This window comes from Schistocerca americana, chromosome X (genome assembly GCF_021461395.2).
Source record: "Schistocerca americana isolate TAMUIC-IGC-003095 chromosome X, iqSchAmer2.1, whole genome shotgun sequence".
In the NCBI taxonomy this organism is placed as follows: Eukaryota; Metazoa; Arthropoda; class Insecta; order Orthoptera; family Acrididae; genus Schistocerca; species Schistocerca americana.
Window position 1 is genome coordinate 848,935,510 of NC_060130.1, and position 16,491 is coordinate 848,952,000.

At 39.4% G+C, this 16,491-nt stretch overlaps 1 protein-coding gene across 2 annotated transcripts in view; it reads left to right on the plus strand.

Annotated features, from left to right (window-relative positions):
• The first annotated feature begins 12,772 nt into the window (after positions 1 to 12,772).
• LOC124555538 (centromere protein S-like) overlaps positions 12,773 to 16,491 on the plus strand; it is a 66,569-nt gene continuing 62,850 nt past the window's right edge. For both annotated transcript variants that reach the window (XM_047129493.1, XM_047129494.1), the window contains exons 1-3: positions 12,773 to 12,917; positions 13,878 to 14,035; positions 14,146 to 14,212. In XM_047129493.1, the coding sequence (XP_046985449.1) occupies positions 12,882 to 12,917; positions 13,878 to 14,035; positions 14,146 to 14,212 (261 nt within the window). In that variant the 5' untranslated portion in view covers positions 12,773 to 12,881. The remainder of the gene's footprint in view (positions 12,918 to 13,877; positions 14,036 to 14,145; positions 14,213 to 16,491) is intronic.

Here is a 16,491-nt window from a genome sequence, read left to right on the forward strand (position 1 = left end):
TTTGCTGCAATCGTTTTGCTTCTTTGCTGCTCCAGTGTGTGGGAGGTAATATTTTTTCTTCAAGCAACAGTACATAATATTGTTTGTATTGTTCTCCTCCAGTAGTGGCACAATTAACATGTGTGACGAGGAAGTCAACGTAGCTATTGCTTTGTGGCAGTTTTTGCAAATGCTGGACTCAAATGAAAGGAAACATTGGGTTCACCCAATCAATCAGAGGAGAGACATTGGCAGTTCCTCTCAGATCTGAAATCAGGTTTGGGAAAATTTTACAATTATTGTGGGAAAGGTTCAAATGGCTCTGAGCACTATGGGACTGAACTGCTGAGGCCATCAGTCTCCTAGAACTTAGAACTACTTAAACCTAACTAACCTAAGGACATCACACACATCTATGCCCGAGGCAGGAATCGAACCTGCGACCGTAGCGGTCGCGCGGTTCCAGACTGAAGCGCCTAGAACCGCTCGGCCATACTGGCCAGCTAATAATTGTAGAATGAGTGTCAATAGTTTTGAAGTGTTGTTGGAACTCGTCAGAGACAAAATTTCCAAAAAGGACACTAGTTGGAGATGCAGCATCCCTGCTGAAGAACGACTGTTAACAACTTTAAGGTAAGGTTAATTTACTGTAATTACGATTCAAACGGTTATGTAAAATGTGCAGTTATCACAGTGGTTTCCTACGATGCTTGATGAACTTTGTAAGTGCCGTAATTAGCCTCATAATAACTTTATAATTAAAATTTATAATTATATTTTGTAATGTGGAACAACTGTGCCAGTGATCTCAACCTTTTTACTGCTGAGGACCACTTATTACCCTTCAGAATCCGAGGTGGGCCACATACAATATTTCGTTTTTAAGGCAGTCATGAGAATATTTTTTTTTCTTTTTGGCAGCAATTCACAGTTCATATATGTAACAGAAATAGGACATCCATATAAAATCAATTGGCTATTTCGTGTTCTACGTTTGTTTCTTTTCTACATTTATCAAGAAAATAGCTGAATTTATTTTGTACCTCTTTGTTTCTATATGTTGCTCATATTGTAATATAATAAAAATTCAAGTCTTTAGGCTTACATGTCATGCTCATAGAACATAATAAATAAACGTTACTTATTTATACACTCACACATGTCATTAGGTAAAATGAAATGAAACCTTCAGCTTTATTAACATATTTTATTAATTATAAAATAAAATTGATACCAAACGAAATAAAACAATACTGTTCAATGGAAATTCAAAATATAATTGTTACATTATAATGAAATCTCAAAACATATTTTTCAAGGAAGAGTTAATTTTTGTTGAACCACAAAAGGTTATTTGTGTTATGATAGTCACCAAGCTATAAAAGATTATATTCGTCATGAGCAGATATCTGAGATGGTGTCAAATGACCTGACAGGTTTCTGCCATGAGAACTGCACGAAGTTGATGTTGGTAAAATTTGAGGGACATTCGGTTGTCCTGAATAAACTACTTCTTCTTGATCTTCAGCTATTTTACAACAACCATTTTGAAACGTCTATGAGTGGTGTCAGACAATTTTTCAATTTCTGGCATTAGACCTCTAAAATAAAGCATCATAGGATGTTCTCCTGATTATTTTTTTTGGGTGATCCATTTAAAATATGCAGCCATTGGTTCAGCCACTACCTCCACTGGTGTCTCAGCCTTTTTTTTTCCTTGGATTCATTTCGACCGCTGCTGTAAGTGAAGATGAAATACCAGCGACTGTGGCAACATCTCTCTCAGTTGTGGGTTGTTCCAAGGTCTCTTCTGTCCCTTCCTCAGCTGCTACATCTGTTCACATTCGAACCATATTGCTGGTTGTACTTTGTGGATGCCCAATGCAGGGCAGCAAAAAATTCATTGCGCCAGCCAAATACCACTTTTTCTTGTTCCCACCTGATCCACTTGCCATTTTTTTCAATTCACGCAGATATCTCGCATATGAGGACCTCAGAATGTGCCACTTGGACTTGCACTCATTACCTAAAACAAAACAACAAAAATTAGTAAAATAAGTTAAAAACTATTTGTATGCTAATGGTATTTGGTATTTTCAGGTTTCTGGCTACTGGGGATGGATTTCAATACGTCCATTAAAATCTTCATGTTGGTGTGACGACAGTCGGAAAAATAGTAGCTGAGACATGTACTTATATTTGGGGAGTACTGTCACCATTGTATATGATGACTGAGCCTACACATGAGAAATGGGCATTGGTAGCTGAACGCTTTGAAGACTTGTGGAATTTTCCAAACTGCTATGACGCAGTAGATGGAAAATATATCAGAATTAAGGGTGAATGGAACTGTTGATCAGCCTACTACAATTACAAGAACTTTCACACTATCATGCTGCAAGCAGTGATAGATGCTGAAGTAAACTTTTTGATAGATGGCGTAGGAGCACTGGGAAGAAACAATGATGTTGGTGTTTTTCTCTCTTCGAGCTTTTGACAGAGATTCGTTGAGAAGAGGTTAAATCTCCTTGTACCCCGATTGTTGTACCCAAACAAAAACGTTTCGTTTCCTTAAGTGTTAGTAGCTGATGATGCATCCGGTTTGGCTATCAATATGATGAAACCATTTCCAAGATCAACACTTCTAAGTCATCATCATCATCATCTTGGACAGTTTCCAGCCACTGGCTGGGTCTGTCGGGAACACAAGCCTCTCCATCGTGTTCTGTCTTTCCACCATTCCCCCTCTTCCACCTTCGTCCAGTTCTCTCCTCTTCTCGTCACACATTCCTTCACTCCCTTCACCCATCTATCTCTTGGTCTTCCCCTGGGCCTCTTCCCCTCCAGTTGCAGATCAAACATCCTCTTTGGAATTCTTCCCTCATCCATTCTCTTCATGTGTCCATACCACTGTAGTCTTGATTTTTCTATCCTGTCCTGTACTGGTTCCTCCTTTAGTCTTTCCCTCACATACACATTTCGCAATCTGTCTCGTCTTGTTACACTCAACCTGCTTCTCTGGAACTTCATTTCACTAGCTTGTATTCTACTTTTGTCGCTTTTGTGCATTACCAATGTCTCACTTCCGTATGCCAATATGGGGACAAAGTAGGTTCGGTATATAATTCCCTCGGATTTCTGTGGCACCTCCTTGCTCCAAATAAGCCCCCTAATGCATTTGAAGAACTGCCCTGCTTTTCTGCACCTTTCATTTATTTCCATTGCGTTTCCACCCTTACTTTCAATCATGCTTCCCAGGTACTTGAAGTTCTCTACCACTTGTAGTTTTTCCCCTCCACAAGTTATATCCACATTTGGCCTATTCTTCTTCCTTGTTGTGACAATTATTTCACTTTTCTTTGCAGAGAAATGCATTCCATATTGTGCTGCCGTTGCCTCCCATACATCTAACTGCTCTTGCACCTTCTTCTCGCAATTTCCCCATAACATCAGGTCATCGGCAAAAAGCACTGCTTTCATTTTATGATCTCCAATTGCATCTGATGCTTGCTGTAGGATTTCATCCATAACAATAATAAACAATAAAGCCGAAAGTGCACTTCCCTGTCGCCGCCCATTTTCCAGCTTGAACCATGCAGTACGTTCCCTCCCCACTTTCACACAACTATCACTTCCCTCATACATTTTTCTGACTTTTCGTGTTATCTCTTCATCTATCTCTTTTGCGTTCAGCACATCCCAGAGACTGTCATACGCCTTCTCAATATCTAAAAAGGCCATGATTAAGTCCTTCCCGTACTCATAGATCAACACTTCTAAGTAATGATAGAAAAATATACAATTACAGGTTATCTAGAGTTCGCAGAATAGTAGAATGCGCGTTTGGTATGATGGTTAAAAAAATGCTCGTTCACCCAGATGTCACAAAACAAATTGTATTAGCCTGTTGTGTGTTGCACAATTTCATAAGAAAAAGGGAGGGAAAACTAGCAGAAGGCTATGATGAGCTTATGCATATTGTTGAGGTTGATGAAGAACCACAGCAGGCTGGAACACGAGCCTCAAAAGCAGCCTACAAAGTTAGAGAAAGCTACGTTCGGTTTTTTAATAGCCCAACAGATGCTGTTCCTTGGTAAGACAGGATGGCCTTCTGTAATTAAGATATCAATCAATGTGTGAAAAATTATTAACATATAGACCTGAATGTAGACATGAATTCATGTACGAAAGTAAAGACGATGATAAAATTATTACCTTATTATCTTACTAAATAGTAATTTACAATCAATTTAGAAATATTTTTGTTTAAACCCTTATAAAACATTATGTTTAAAGCTGTAAAACGATTGAAAGAAGAGGTTTTCAAAATATGAACACTTTTATAACTCATGAAGGTCATCCTTGATAAAATGGCACGAATTCTATTAATTTGCTTTTTAATTATACATTTATTACCTGAGATCTTCATTTCCTGACCTATGTGTTGCCATGCTTTGGCGATCACGTTCTGATTGCGGTGATCTTTCCTGGTAATCACGTACAACTCGGGTCTGGTTTCCACGAGAGCTATAACTTTATCAACATCGATAACTGCATCGTCGACCACGCCATCTTCCCCTGTTTCAGTCATTACACAATACACTTGACTAAAACACAGATCCGAAAACCAAAAGCAGACGCTTCTGTACGGTCAGAGCTGCTCGTAACAGCTGTAGTGGAGGTAGTGGAAGGGAGTTGGCGCATGTGCAGAACGTTTTGCTCCTTGTAACATCAAGCATCATGCTGTATCGGATCCAGGTGTCGAGCAACCGCTCAAATGTTTCAAGGCTTTGCGAAACACCTCGCAACGTTTGCTTGATCAGTGTGTGGGCTCCCATTTAAATACATGGAATGCTCGTACCCAGCAAAACATTTTGTTTGGCAACGCTTGCTTCAGGTGAAATGCTGGATCAATGTGCGCCCAGCCTTAGGAAACCTACAAAAAAACAGATATGGTATCTTATTCTTGTTCTTGCTGCAACTTATTGCACTACGTTATGCTCCCAAATGTAAAACACATTGTACAAACCAAAGCAAGATGGCGCCATGTGGTAAAGTCGTATGTGAAAACTGCACCAGTAAAAACGAACTTATAAGTGCAAACAACTGCAAGATTTGTGACAAGAAAGTATTAAAGGGTATCCAGTGTAGCAACTGTCGCCGTTGGCTTCATGAGTGCGTTGGTGATGCTTGTGAATGCAAATTTAAAGGCGTAATCAGAAAAAAGGACGAAATAATCAGATCACTTAAAAGTTATACGTTTGATCTAAACGAAAAGTATGATGCTCTGAAACATAAGAGTGTACTTTTGGTAAAGAAAATACATTTTTCTCCATCGCTAGAAGATCGCAAAAAAGAATACGATGTAAACAAAGCGGATATGTTGATTCACCGTACAAACTGTACTTCATCAAAAGAAGACAACCATCAACATCAGGAAACTAAGAAAGACATCTCAGAGTCGTGTAATAGCGGTTTTTCAAAGGAATATTCAAAGTGTTCGTCAAACAGCGGCTCAGCAGTTGAAAAACGGCTACAAAAGAAGAAAGTGAAACTATTTGGGGATAGTTGTGCACGAAACATTCGAGAATTATTGACGAACAATGGGAATAACAGTTTTCACATGTCTGGCATTGTAAAGGTGATTGACATTAGTAACTATGAAAGAAACTGCTTCACATACCATGGAATGCATCTCGAAAAATTCGGTAAAAAGATGCTAGCTTCTAACATAAGCAATGCTCTTGATGAGATCTCTCTCGTCAACGAAAGTAAAAATAAGTCTGTTATTGTGCTGGGCGATCCTTAACAGTGAAACTAATAGAGTTGGCCAATTCCCATCTAATTTGGTATATGAGAAACAAAATAACGGGATGCAATTTAGAATTAAAGACCCATTCAGGTGCCACATTCGATGACCAATTAAATGATTCCCAGTTTGATTCAAAACGTAATAATTTTATAATGCAGCTTAACATAGGCGGTCTATCAGTAGGAATGATGAACAAATTGTATGAACTAGAAGTACTTCTGGAGAACACAATTTCTGTTATGTGCTTAAATGAGTACTGGCTTAAAAGTGAAAATATAAACTTGATAAACTCACTTTCAGGCTACAATTTAGCAGCGAGTTTTTCTGGAAAAAACGGTTTTGGAGGATCATGCATTCTAGTGGAAGAATCACTAAGCTTTGAAGCCAGACAGACTTTTAATTTGCTTGAATGTGAAACTATTATTGGAAAGCTGCTGCATTGAACTTTTGGAATACGGCATATTAATTATTAGTATATATCAAATCCCTGATTATTCCGCTACATGTGCATTTTTAGACAAACTTGAAACCTTATTGTATAGATTGCAAGCAGAAAAGTTGTGTAAAAAGATAATAATTTCTGCTGACTTCAACATAAATGTAAGAGCTGATTACAGGTTTGCTGTTTCTCTGAAGGACATGTTATCTACAAACGGCTTAATGTTAAACTTTAGTGACTACACTAGAATAACAGCATCTTCTGGAACATGTATAGATAATATAGTGAGCAGCATCAACTATGGTGCTAGAGAAAAGTTCATCTTAGAATTAGGTATATCTGACCATTCAGCCCTTTTTATCCCATTGCCAAATTTAGATAAAACGGTAACAGTGAAACGAGTCAGGAACTTCAGCCAACACAATGTGAATACATTTGTCTCAAGACTAAATGAATCTTCTGGGCCCAGCGGTTCTAGGCACTACAGTCCAGAACAGCGCGACTGCTACGGTCGCAGGTTCGAATCCTGTGTCAGGCATGGATGTGTGTGATGTCCTTAGGCCTGTTAGGTTTAAGTAGTTAAGTTCTAGGGGACTGATGACCTCAGAAGTTGAGTGCCATAGTGATCAGAGCCATTTGAACCAATCATCCTGGTCTTTCAGCAAGCGGTAATCACTAAACAGAAACTACAATGCTTTCATATCAGAATTCATGAGTGCTTCCCCTTCATACAGTACATAACAAAAACTTTTAAAAGAACTCATGGCTAACTGAAGGCATCAGAATGTCTAGTATTAGAAAGAGGAAACCGCACATGCAAGCAAAGAACAACCATGATGCAGAGCTTGTCACCTATCTAAACAAATACAAAAATATATTTGCTAGAGAAGTTAAACATGCAAAACAAATGTCAAACAGTAAATACATATCAGATACCACAAATAAATCAAAAGCTGTATGGCAAAAAGTTTTAATCATAAATTGAGAATAGATGGGGAAATGATTACAAACTCCAGATATATTTACGAAGAATTCAACAGGTATTTCATGAATTCTAACAAAATTGACAAACTCCCTCCTACACAGTCCAAATATAGTGCAGCACAGATCAGTAGAATTCAAATTCACTCATTTATGCTGTAAGGTGGCTAACATTATAAAATCCCTTAAAAATCTCAATTCTGTGGGCTGGGATGAATCCTCAACAAAAATAATAAAGGCACGATGTGATAATATTGCACCCCAACTCAGTCACATATTAAATCAATCGTTTGATGAGGGACGCTTTCTGAGTAGGCTGAAGTATGTGGATGTTCGACCTAAAAAAGGGTAGACAAGAGGAGATAAGAAATTTTCGCCCAGTATCAATACTAACAATTATTTCTAAAATATTTGAGCCAGTAGTGTGTAACCAAACAGAAAAATATAACAAAAAACATAACATTATTCTTAATAATCAACATGGATTTAGGAAGAGCCAAAGCACTGTGCATGCTATTAATGAACTAATTACTAAAATAAGCAAATGCCTCAATAACAAGGAGAGCGTATCCGATATCTTCTGTGACCTCAGTAATGCATTTGATATGATAAACCATAAGCAGCTGCTCCTCGAATTAGCTTCTTATGGCTTCCATGAAAAATATTTAAATTGGTTTATATCTTAAAATAGGAAACAGAGGGTTGTTATAGAACATAAGGGCGAGTAAGCTTGCTCTAATTGGAAGGAAATACAAGCAGGTGTACCCCCAGGCGTCTATACTAGGCCCATTATTATTTCTATATTATACAAACGACATGGCAGGTAAGGTAACTTCCTTCAAGAACTAGAAAATTGGATAAGTAAAAATGCTCTGAAACTAAACTTAACAAAAACACAAATTGTACACTTCAGGACCAAACAAACTGTTGAATATGTATCACAGTAGTTATGAAGGCAGAGAACTGCTAACTGCAGAATCTGTCTAATTTTTTGGGAGTGACCATAAACAAAAACTTGTCATTGACTCATCATGTGGATGGCTTACTGAAGCAGTCAAATAGTTTTGTCTACGCAATGAGGGCTCTGAATAAAGTAACTGACGTAAATGTTAGGAATATTGGGTATCATGCATATTTTATATCAGTTCTAAGATATGGCATAATTTTTTGGGGAGTTGAAAAAGGAAGCCTCCTCAGAGTGTTCAACATACAGAAAAAAATTATCGGAGGTATGACTATAACAAACAAAAAACAATTACGCAAACCTTTATCTGCAAGCTTTGACTTACTGACAATTCTTTCCATGCTTATATATGAAACACTTTTCTTTGAGTTAAAAACCCACATCTTTTTGAGGGAAATTCATTATACTTATGAAATGATCCGCAAACAAGATTACATGTTACCTTGCCACAGAGTAACATTATTTGAAAATACTCCATATTACATGGCTTTGAAGCTTAGCAATAAAATCCGTTCAAAGCTGAAGGACTGCAAGCTAGAATCCACATGTGCAAACATTGAAAAATATTTAAAAAGCAAATGCTGCTCCAGTTGATTTTACAAACAAGGAAGACAAGTAAGAGATATTACATCTGCTTTGTTTTCCAGTTTTTTTCTACATTACGTTCTATGTATATGCTTATGTTCCCTTTTAATGGAGGTATATGTTCTTTTCATATGTGTCCATACTTATAAACTATGTATCATGTGAACTATGTATCTAAATATCTAGATTTAAACTTATATACTACTTTTATGAAAGTATGTCCATATTTATGAACTACAGAAACAAACATGAAAAATACTTTAAAAGAATGATTTCAAACCACTGTGGAAATTTTATGGAAAAGGAAATAATCTAAAAAGTAGTTATCTTTTTATGTTGTAATGTGCTTCTGAGAGCAGCCATATGCATTATTTTAATGTGTCTTGTTTTAGGTATACTTAGGTAGGCACAGAATTAGTCATTCACGAGTCACCAATGTTTCAATCAAATGATTGTATATAACATGTCATGTAACAATAAGGCTTCTATGCTAGTCTAATATAAACAACTACTATTGGCTCTGAGCACTATGGGCCTTAACATCTGTGGTCATCAGTCCCCTAGAACTTAGAACTACTTAAACCTAACTAACCTAAGGACAGCACACACATCCATGCCCGACACAGGATTCGAACCTGCGACCGTAGCAGTCGCGCAGTTCCAGACTGAAGTACCTAGAACCGCACGGTCACACCGGCCGGCAACTACTATTCACTTTCGCTTTCGCCTCTGAACATCATGTGACTACTGGTATAGATATGTTAAATCTTACAGAATTTCAGTTAGGGTCTTACTTCTGTAGACAAAATATGGAGAAATGAGGAATTATCACATTTGTTGAAAACAGTTTTAAATTTAAGAATATTGGCATTAATAAATTTTTCTTAGAGTAGCACATAGAAGCATGTGGAACAAACATAGAATTTCATAAAAGGCCCCTTATAATAATAGCCATATACAGAGCACCTTCAGGAAGTTTCAACCTGTTTATAAATGGTGTTGGAGATTTATTACCTCATCTAAAATTAAGAAACAAAGAACTAGTGGTTGCTGGTGATTTTTATATGGATGTCCTGAAAAACACTGTCAGTGAACAGTTACTGAAATCAGTTGCTTTGTCATTCTATTTAAGTTCTACTATAAATTTCCCAACTTAGGTATACAAATATTCTAAGACTGCCATTGATAATATCTTTATAGACGATTTTAGGCAACTAGGACACATTACAAAACCAGTAGTAAATGGGCTATCTGACCATGACATGCAACACCTAACATTAAATTTTGAAATATGTGAACGAAGTTTTTCGCGACGGCACTTATATATAAAACATTCTCGGTATTCTTGCCGCGTCAGTTCTAGATAAAATCTCGAGCTTTCAACGATTACCTCCATCATCATCGTCAGGAGCTAACTGTCTTAACTGCTGCTGTGGTAGCCTCTATATAGCCCGAAGACGGCTTCTGATTGGTCGGCTTATGATTGGTCGGCGATTACGTACTGCTGTTTCAGACCGTGTCACTGTGTGCGCCGTTTGAACGTAAAGCTTGATTCCCGCTGACGCTGCGGAGAGTTAAGCATCGCTGATTGTCGCTGTTGCTACTCGAGATGTCGGGACGCGGAAGGGGACGCAAAGCTGCTGCCTTGGCGGAGTTGCTGCTCACGCTAGCAGGAACATCCGGGAAGAAGGAGAGGAAGACTGCAGCGCAGTGCTTTCACTGTCAAAAGCTTGGCCACGTCGCCAAGCACTGCAACGTAGCAGTTGCATGCTAGAAGTGTGCGCAAGCACACGACACACGCGACTGCAAAAAGCAGAAGGACGCTGTACCTGCGCCAACTGCGGCGGCGCACACGCGGCCAACGCCCGTTCCTGCGCCTACAGAAGAAATTGGCGCGGACCGGAGAAGAAGACGCAAAAGCAAGTGACCACCACACGCGAAGAGGTGGTCACTTGTACAGAAGACGTCGTCACCAGGCGCCTTAACGACGCCGTACAAGAAGCCATGTCCGCCTTCAAATCCGCCATGGCGGAAGAGAGGGCGGCCATGTTGGCGGAACTGGGTGAGGCTCGGCGTCAGATTGCTGTGCTGAAGCAGGAGCTTTGCTCAGCCAAAGCAGCTTCCGCCACAACAGAAGACACCGCCACCCAGACGACTCCTCCACGTGAGAAGGAGTTCGCGACGGTGGCCACGCAGACCGACGAGCCTGCCGAAGGGGAGGCGACACAGCACAAGTCGGACACCGAAGCAGCAGCGTAAGAGGAAGAGTGGGAAGAAGTCCCATTCCTACCGCTTCCAGATATGTACAGCGCAAGCGCTGTAACGAAGAAGATCGCTGCATCGCTTCGCGATGGTACATACCCCCACCACGACAACCCTTATCCTTTCGTTCCACCTAACTATCCTAAACCTCTACTCCCACATCGCCCAGTTGGGTATCCAGAAGGCCTTCTTGGTCTTTCTAGGGAGGAATTCAATCTGATTGATTCCTACCCTATCTTCACAGAGTGGCAAATGCGCTGTATCATCATCGCTCTGGTCAACAGAGAATATGATAAAGCAGGATACATTACGCACAGTATCCCAACCGAGGGAGAGCCCTCAGCAATAGCAAGAAGAAGAAGAAACATCGTCATATCGACAAAATCAAGAAATAGGACATCGGCACTCCTCGCCAGTACAGAGCCAACCACCAGTACAGACAGAAGACTCTACAAGATTCCCAGGGGAGTAAAGGCCAACAGGCCACAAACTTCCACTCGAACCTCCTCACAGTGAGGAAGTCATAAAAGGAGCAGCAGCACGTAAACCTTGGAAGGAACGTCTCTGCTGCTTCTCTGCATCAAGCGCGCGTTTCCACGAACAGCTCAGATGGTATCTCTATCTGCTATCACATTCGTGAAGAAACACTTGTGACATTGGACAGAATTGCAGCTTACCACGTCGATATCAAAAGAATATAAACACACAGAATCACATGTAAGAAGCACAGACATGTACCTCTACATGCAAAAGCGATGGACAGCTCGTTTATCGTTCTGTAGGCCTACTGTGTTTGTCATTGTCGCCTGTTGCCACAAGTACGACCTTCATCTTTATATTATTCTGTGTGGGACAAGCAACTAACAAATAGTGGGAGAAATATGCTGGAAACATTATAATGAGCTGATTATATTACATTTCACGCAAAACCAAATATTTGAATAATTTTCAAACAATCTGTCTGTAGGCACTTTCCTTGTCCCATAATAGTTTCGCTCAAAGTCTAGCGATCAGCACATTCTGACACTACACACGCTTTTGTAAGACACGAACAGCTGCACTTAATCTAACCACTTCATCGTCAAAGTAGGTCTGTGTTGATGATTCTCACGAATATGGCACTAATACATGGAGAGTTGAACTGGCTGCTTCTATGTCATAGGTCTGTTTTACAGCTTTAGATTGACTGTCGAATCTTTGTGGCAGTTTTCTCTTCATCGTCAGTTGAGGTGGCTTATTTGGAATGTCAAACAGTGGGAGTACTGCATTCCACACGAGTTTGTTATTGTCTGCGTTCATGAACTGGTTTTGTTCGAAATGTAGCGAACAAAACCTAATATTATTATACAGGTAAACCGGGTCTTTCTTCATAAGGTCTTCTCGTCTGCTATTAACTAGCCATTTTTTGCTCCTAAAACGAAACATTCATCATTTATACACATACAGTTTGCAATTGAATCCTGACGATACACTTTAGTAACATGATGGTATATACCTCTCAGGATCCTTAGGAAACCTGAAAAAGACAGCTGTGGTGTCTTCTTCCTATTGCTGCTGCAATTTATTGCGCTACAAACGCTCCCGATGGTAAAAACCATTGTGTAAATCAAAATAAACAGTCACTATTCGATTTCACGATCGTGCCGAACTCACAGTTCAACCTACCGGCCGCTTGGGGCGCTGCTGTCGCGACTGTTATGTTAGAACTGTGGTTAGACTGTGATGGGTCTGTAGCCAGTCGCCAGAGGGGTTAGACCAGCCGTATGTATCTTACTGTGATGATCTTTGCAGATGTTTAGCGGAAGTGGCAAACAGCGGTAATTTGGATTTGGACTTTGGAGTATTGTTGAGTTGCTATAATGTCAGGTGGGATGTGTGCTCTTAAGAAAGAAGAAGTAAGCCTTTTTTTTCTTGCGTGAAAGTAAGGTAGTCATGTTTTGTAACGCATCAAATGGAATATGTGGAATTGTGGTTGTATTTCGTGGAAGCAATGTGTGTCAAATGATGTGGTGCTGCGTTTTGTCTGCAGTTCAATAGAATTTTGCCTTAACAGCAAGGAAGTGTCATGCACAGAGCCGTATGAGTCAATTTGCGTAAATTCAGAGCGCAAGTTGTTCATGCGCACAGAAATAAGTATTAGTAAGAACTCTTAGTACGACTATATAAGTGAATGAATGCCGATAGAAATATTTGAGAAACGTGAATGTACCCTTCTGCAAGTGAAGTAGTTGACCGACGGTAAAAGTTTGTATTTCGAACTTACCACACCTGAGCGTCCTAAGTTGAATTGAGGAAATGATTAGATAATTTATCGAGTCTATTGATTTCTATATATCATTCATCTTTGTACCCCAAACGAAGTTTGCAATGCGGTCATATTATTGTTTATAAAGCCATGATTAGTTTATTGGTCACTGTACATTGCTGTATAATGAAACATACTTTTTTTTGTCAGTTCTCTTTGGTACCATTAATTCCAAAGATGGTGAAATAACAGAGCTTTAGCCTTTAGCTTTCTGCTTTAAATTTGTGTAGGTATTTGAGGCATATAGTAGTTTAATTTCTTCAGAGATTGAAATTTTTGATTTTATACAGGCTGCATGGACTGGCACAGCTTGAAGGCTACCTCATTTATTAGGACTGATCCAAAATTAAATGGTAGTTAGTAAAATAATTAATTTTCCACCTGTTTTGTGTAAGTAGATAGATGTTTTAAAATTTTGCTATTAAGCATTACTATTTTTGTACTGCCAATCAACAGTTTTTCATAAAGATTTTTTTTTTTTTTTTTTGTAGCAAGCGGTGCATAAGTATGTTTTAGGTAGATGTTACTAACTTCGTGTTTTTCTATTCAGATACTGAAGATTATCCTATTCCAAGAGGTGGACAGAGTTGTTACAGAGACGTCGAAGGAGATTGGTGTAACATGTTCATCTGAGGTTGTGAATGTATTTGCAGAAATGGCTTGGAAGAAAGCTCGTTCAATTGCTGAAGATTTGGAATTGTTTGCAAAGTACGTGTCTACCCATAAATTAAAGAATGAGTGTCTGTTTGGATGCTTAGAAATGCACAGTTTATGTTCTTTATTGTTTGCAATGAAAGCACCTGAACTCTTCTTTCCAGACATGCCAAACGGAGTATGGTATCTTCAGATGATGTGAAGCTTGTTGTGCGGAGAAACCCTTCCTTGGTGAGTAAATATATAAAGCCTTGTTTGAAATGTGCAAGTTCCTCCAGAATATTAGGACATGCTGCTTATTTATTTATTTTTGTAATCCTGTGTGTTCGTTTTTCATTTTTTTTCTCCTTAGTCCACTTTTTATGTGATTAGCCTGTTAAAGAAAATACCTTTTGAGCTCTGTATTCTATTCATGAATGAAGTACCAGAAGAGACTGAGAGATCCATATGTTTGATCTCCACTTTTTCTAAATTTTCCAGTAGTGTGGGCTGTACGGGGAAGATTGATCTGTACGTAGCACGATAAATAACCAATGTTTTGGGGTCTTCAGGAATCAGCCACCTAGCCGTGCGGTCTAAGACGCTGCAGTCATGGGCTGTGCGGCTGGTCCCGGCGGATGGTCGAGTCCTCCCTCGTGCGTGGGTGTGTGTGTTTGTCCTTTGGATAATTTAGGTTAAGTAGTGTGTAAGCTTAAGGACTGATGACCTTAGCAGTTAAGTCCCATAAGATTTCACACTCATTTGAACATTTTTTTGAATCAGCCACCTAACAAAGCAGGCAATTTGCTGTTCATGCCTGAATTTGATACCTCCTTGTGGATGCTGAGAATGTGCCTGTCTTTTTGGCAGCTTTGGACAATGGGCTTTAAGCCAGGCACCCATAGCTCAGGCTGAGTGGTGCATGTGGAGGGGGATCCTCGACCAGAGAAGGCAGTGTCTTGGTGGATATCTTGCAGAGTGAAAAGATAAAAATTAACAGCTAGTGGCTGTGAGGCTCTGGCAGTGACTCAGTACAGAGGTGAATGTTTCAGCACAGATTGTAGGGTTCAATAATGTTCACTCCTCAGCCATGCCATGAGAAGACAGCAGGATCAAACTACAAAAATTTATTCCTCAGTTTTCCATTTGCACCTGGACTGATGAAGGGTCCTTTCTATCTACCAAACCTATGTTCTTTATAGACAGTACCGAAAATGTTTTTGAGGAAATCTCTTTCCTCAAAACTACAAATCTGGTTTGACAAATTGAAACAATTCCTACCTAGTTTCAAATGTTACTGTCTTCAAAGAAACTTGCTATACCTGTCATTGCAACATAAGAGCCTGAGGATGGTACAGGGTTTAATTTTTTACTGGATGTTAATGCTGCAGAAGGATGAGGAACTATTCGAAAACTTCAAAAGACAAGAAATCTGCTTCATACATCGTAAAAATCCAAGCCTGATAGAGCAGAAGGTTGATACCCTCAGTTTTGAGGTGGATTCAATTCCTGAAGAAGTTAAAATCGAAGTCTACTGTTGTCATGTGAAACTATATTTCCCACCTCCAATGCAGAGTTTTAAATGCCAACTTTGGGCCTAGTCTTACCTTTGTACGAATAATATAAGTTGTGGAAACTGTGGTTTGGTGCTTCATGAAACCACCTCGTGTGACCATCCCTAATTGTTTCAGTTGCAGAGACGATTGCCATGCATCCCCACCACCACCTTGTTATTTGAAGTATGCTGCCTTTTTGAATACTTAAGTATCTTAGCCTATGACTGCCTCTTAATTTTTGAAGGCCAGAAAAAATCGTGTACATACACATCTCACTCCAAAGGTATCGAATTTTGTCACTTACATGGCCAGGTCATTGGTAGTACCTCGAGTACTTATTCTATTACTCGATGTTGACTTCCTTCCATGGAGGCCTAACTAGGATTGTAATTCAATGGAACTGTTATTTGGCAAAATGACTGCTGGTGTACTCTTCTTTGATCTGTGTTTGTATCATGATTCATGGCTCATTTGTATGATAAGTCGTAATGATGTGGAACAAGTCATTTTGTATTTGCATCAAACATTACAGGGTGTGCATAAAATCCGGGAACACCTTCAATTATTTATTGCACAAGAACCAAACATTGTGCAGATATCATACATATGTCATTTTGAGGAGAAACTCTGAAGGTTTTTTTTCGTATATACCGCCAGAGCGTAGTGTGGTAATCTGCCAATAGTCAGCGCTAGTTGCAAACATGATGAGTTCAGGTGCGGAGTGAGGCTTCTGTGTGTTGGAGTTTGACAAAAACAAGTGTGCTACAGCTGTTCAACTGATGTTTAGAACCAAGTACAGTAAGAAGCTACCAACAAGGAAGGCCACTGACACAACAAATTCGTTAAGACTGATTGCTTGTGCCTGGGAAAGAGTAGTGGACGTTCCAATGTGAATGAAGTGAATGTGGAGTGCGTACGAGAGACATTCATAAGGAGTCCAAAGAAATTGGTGTGTCGTGCATCCTGTGAACTTGA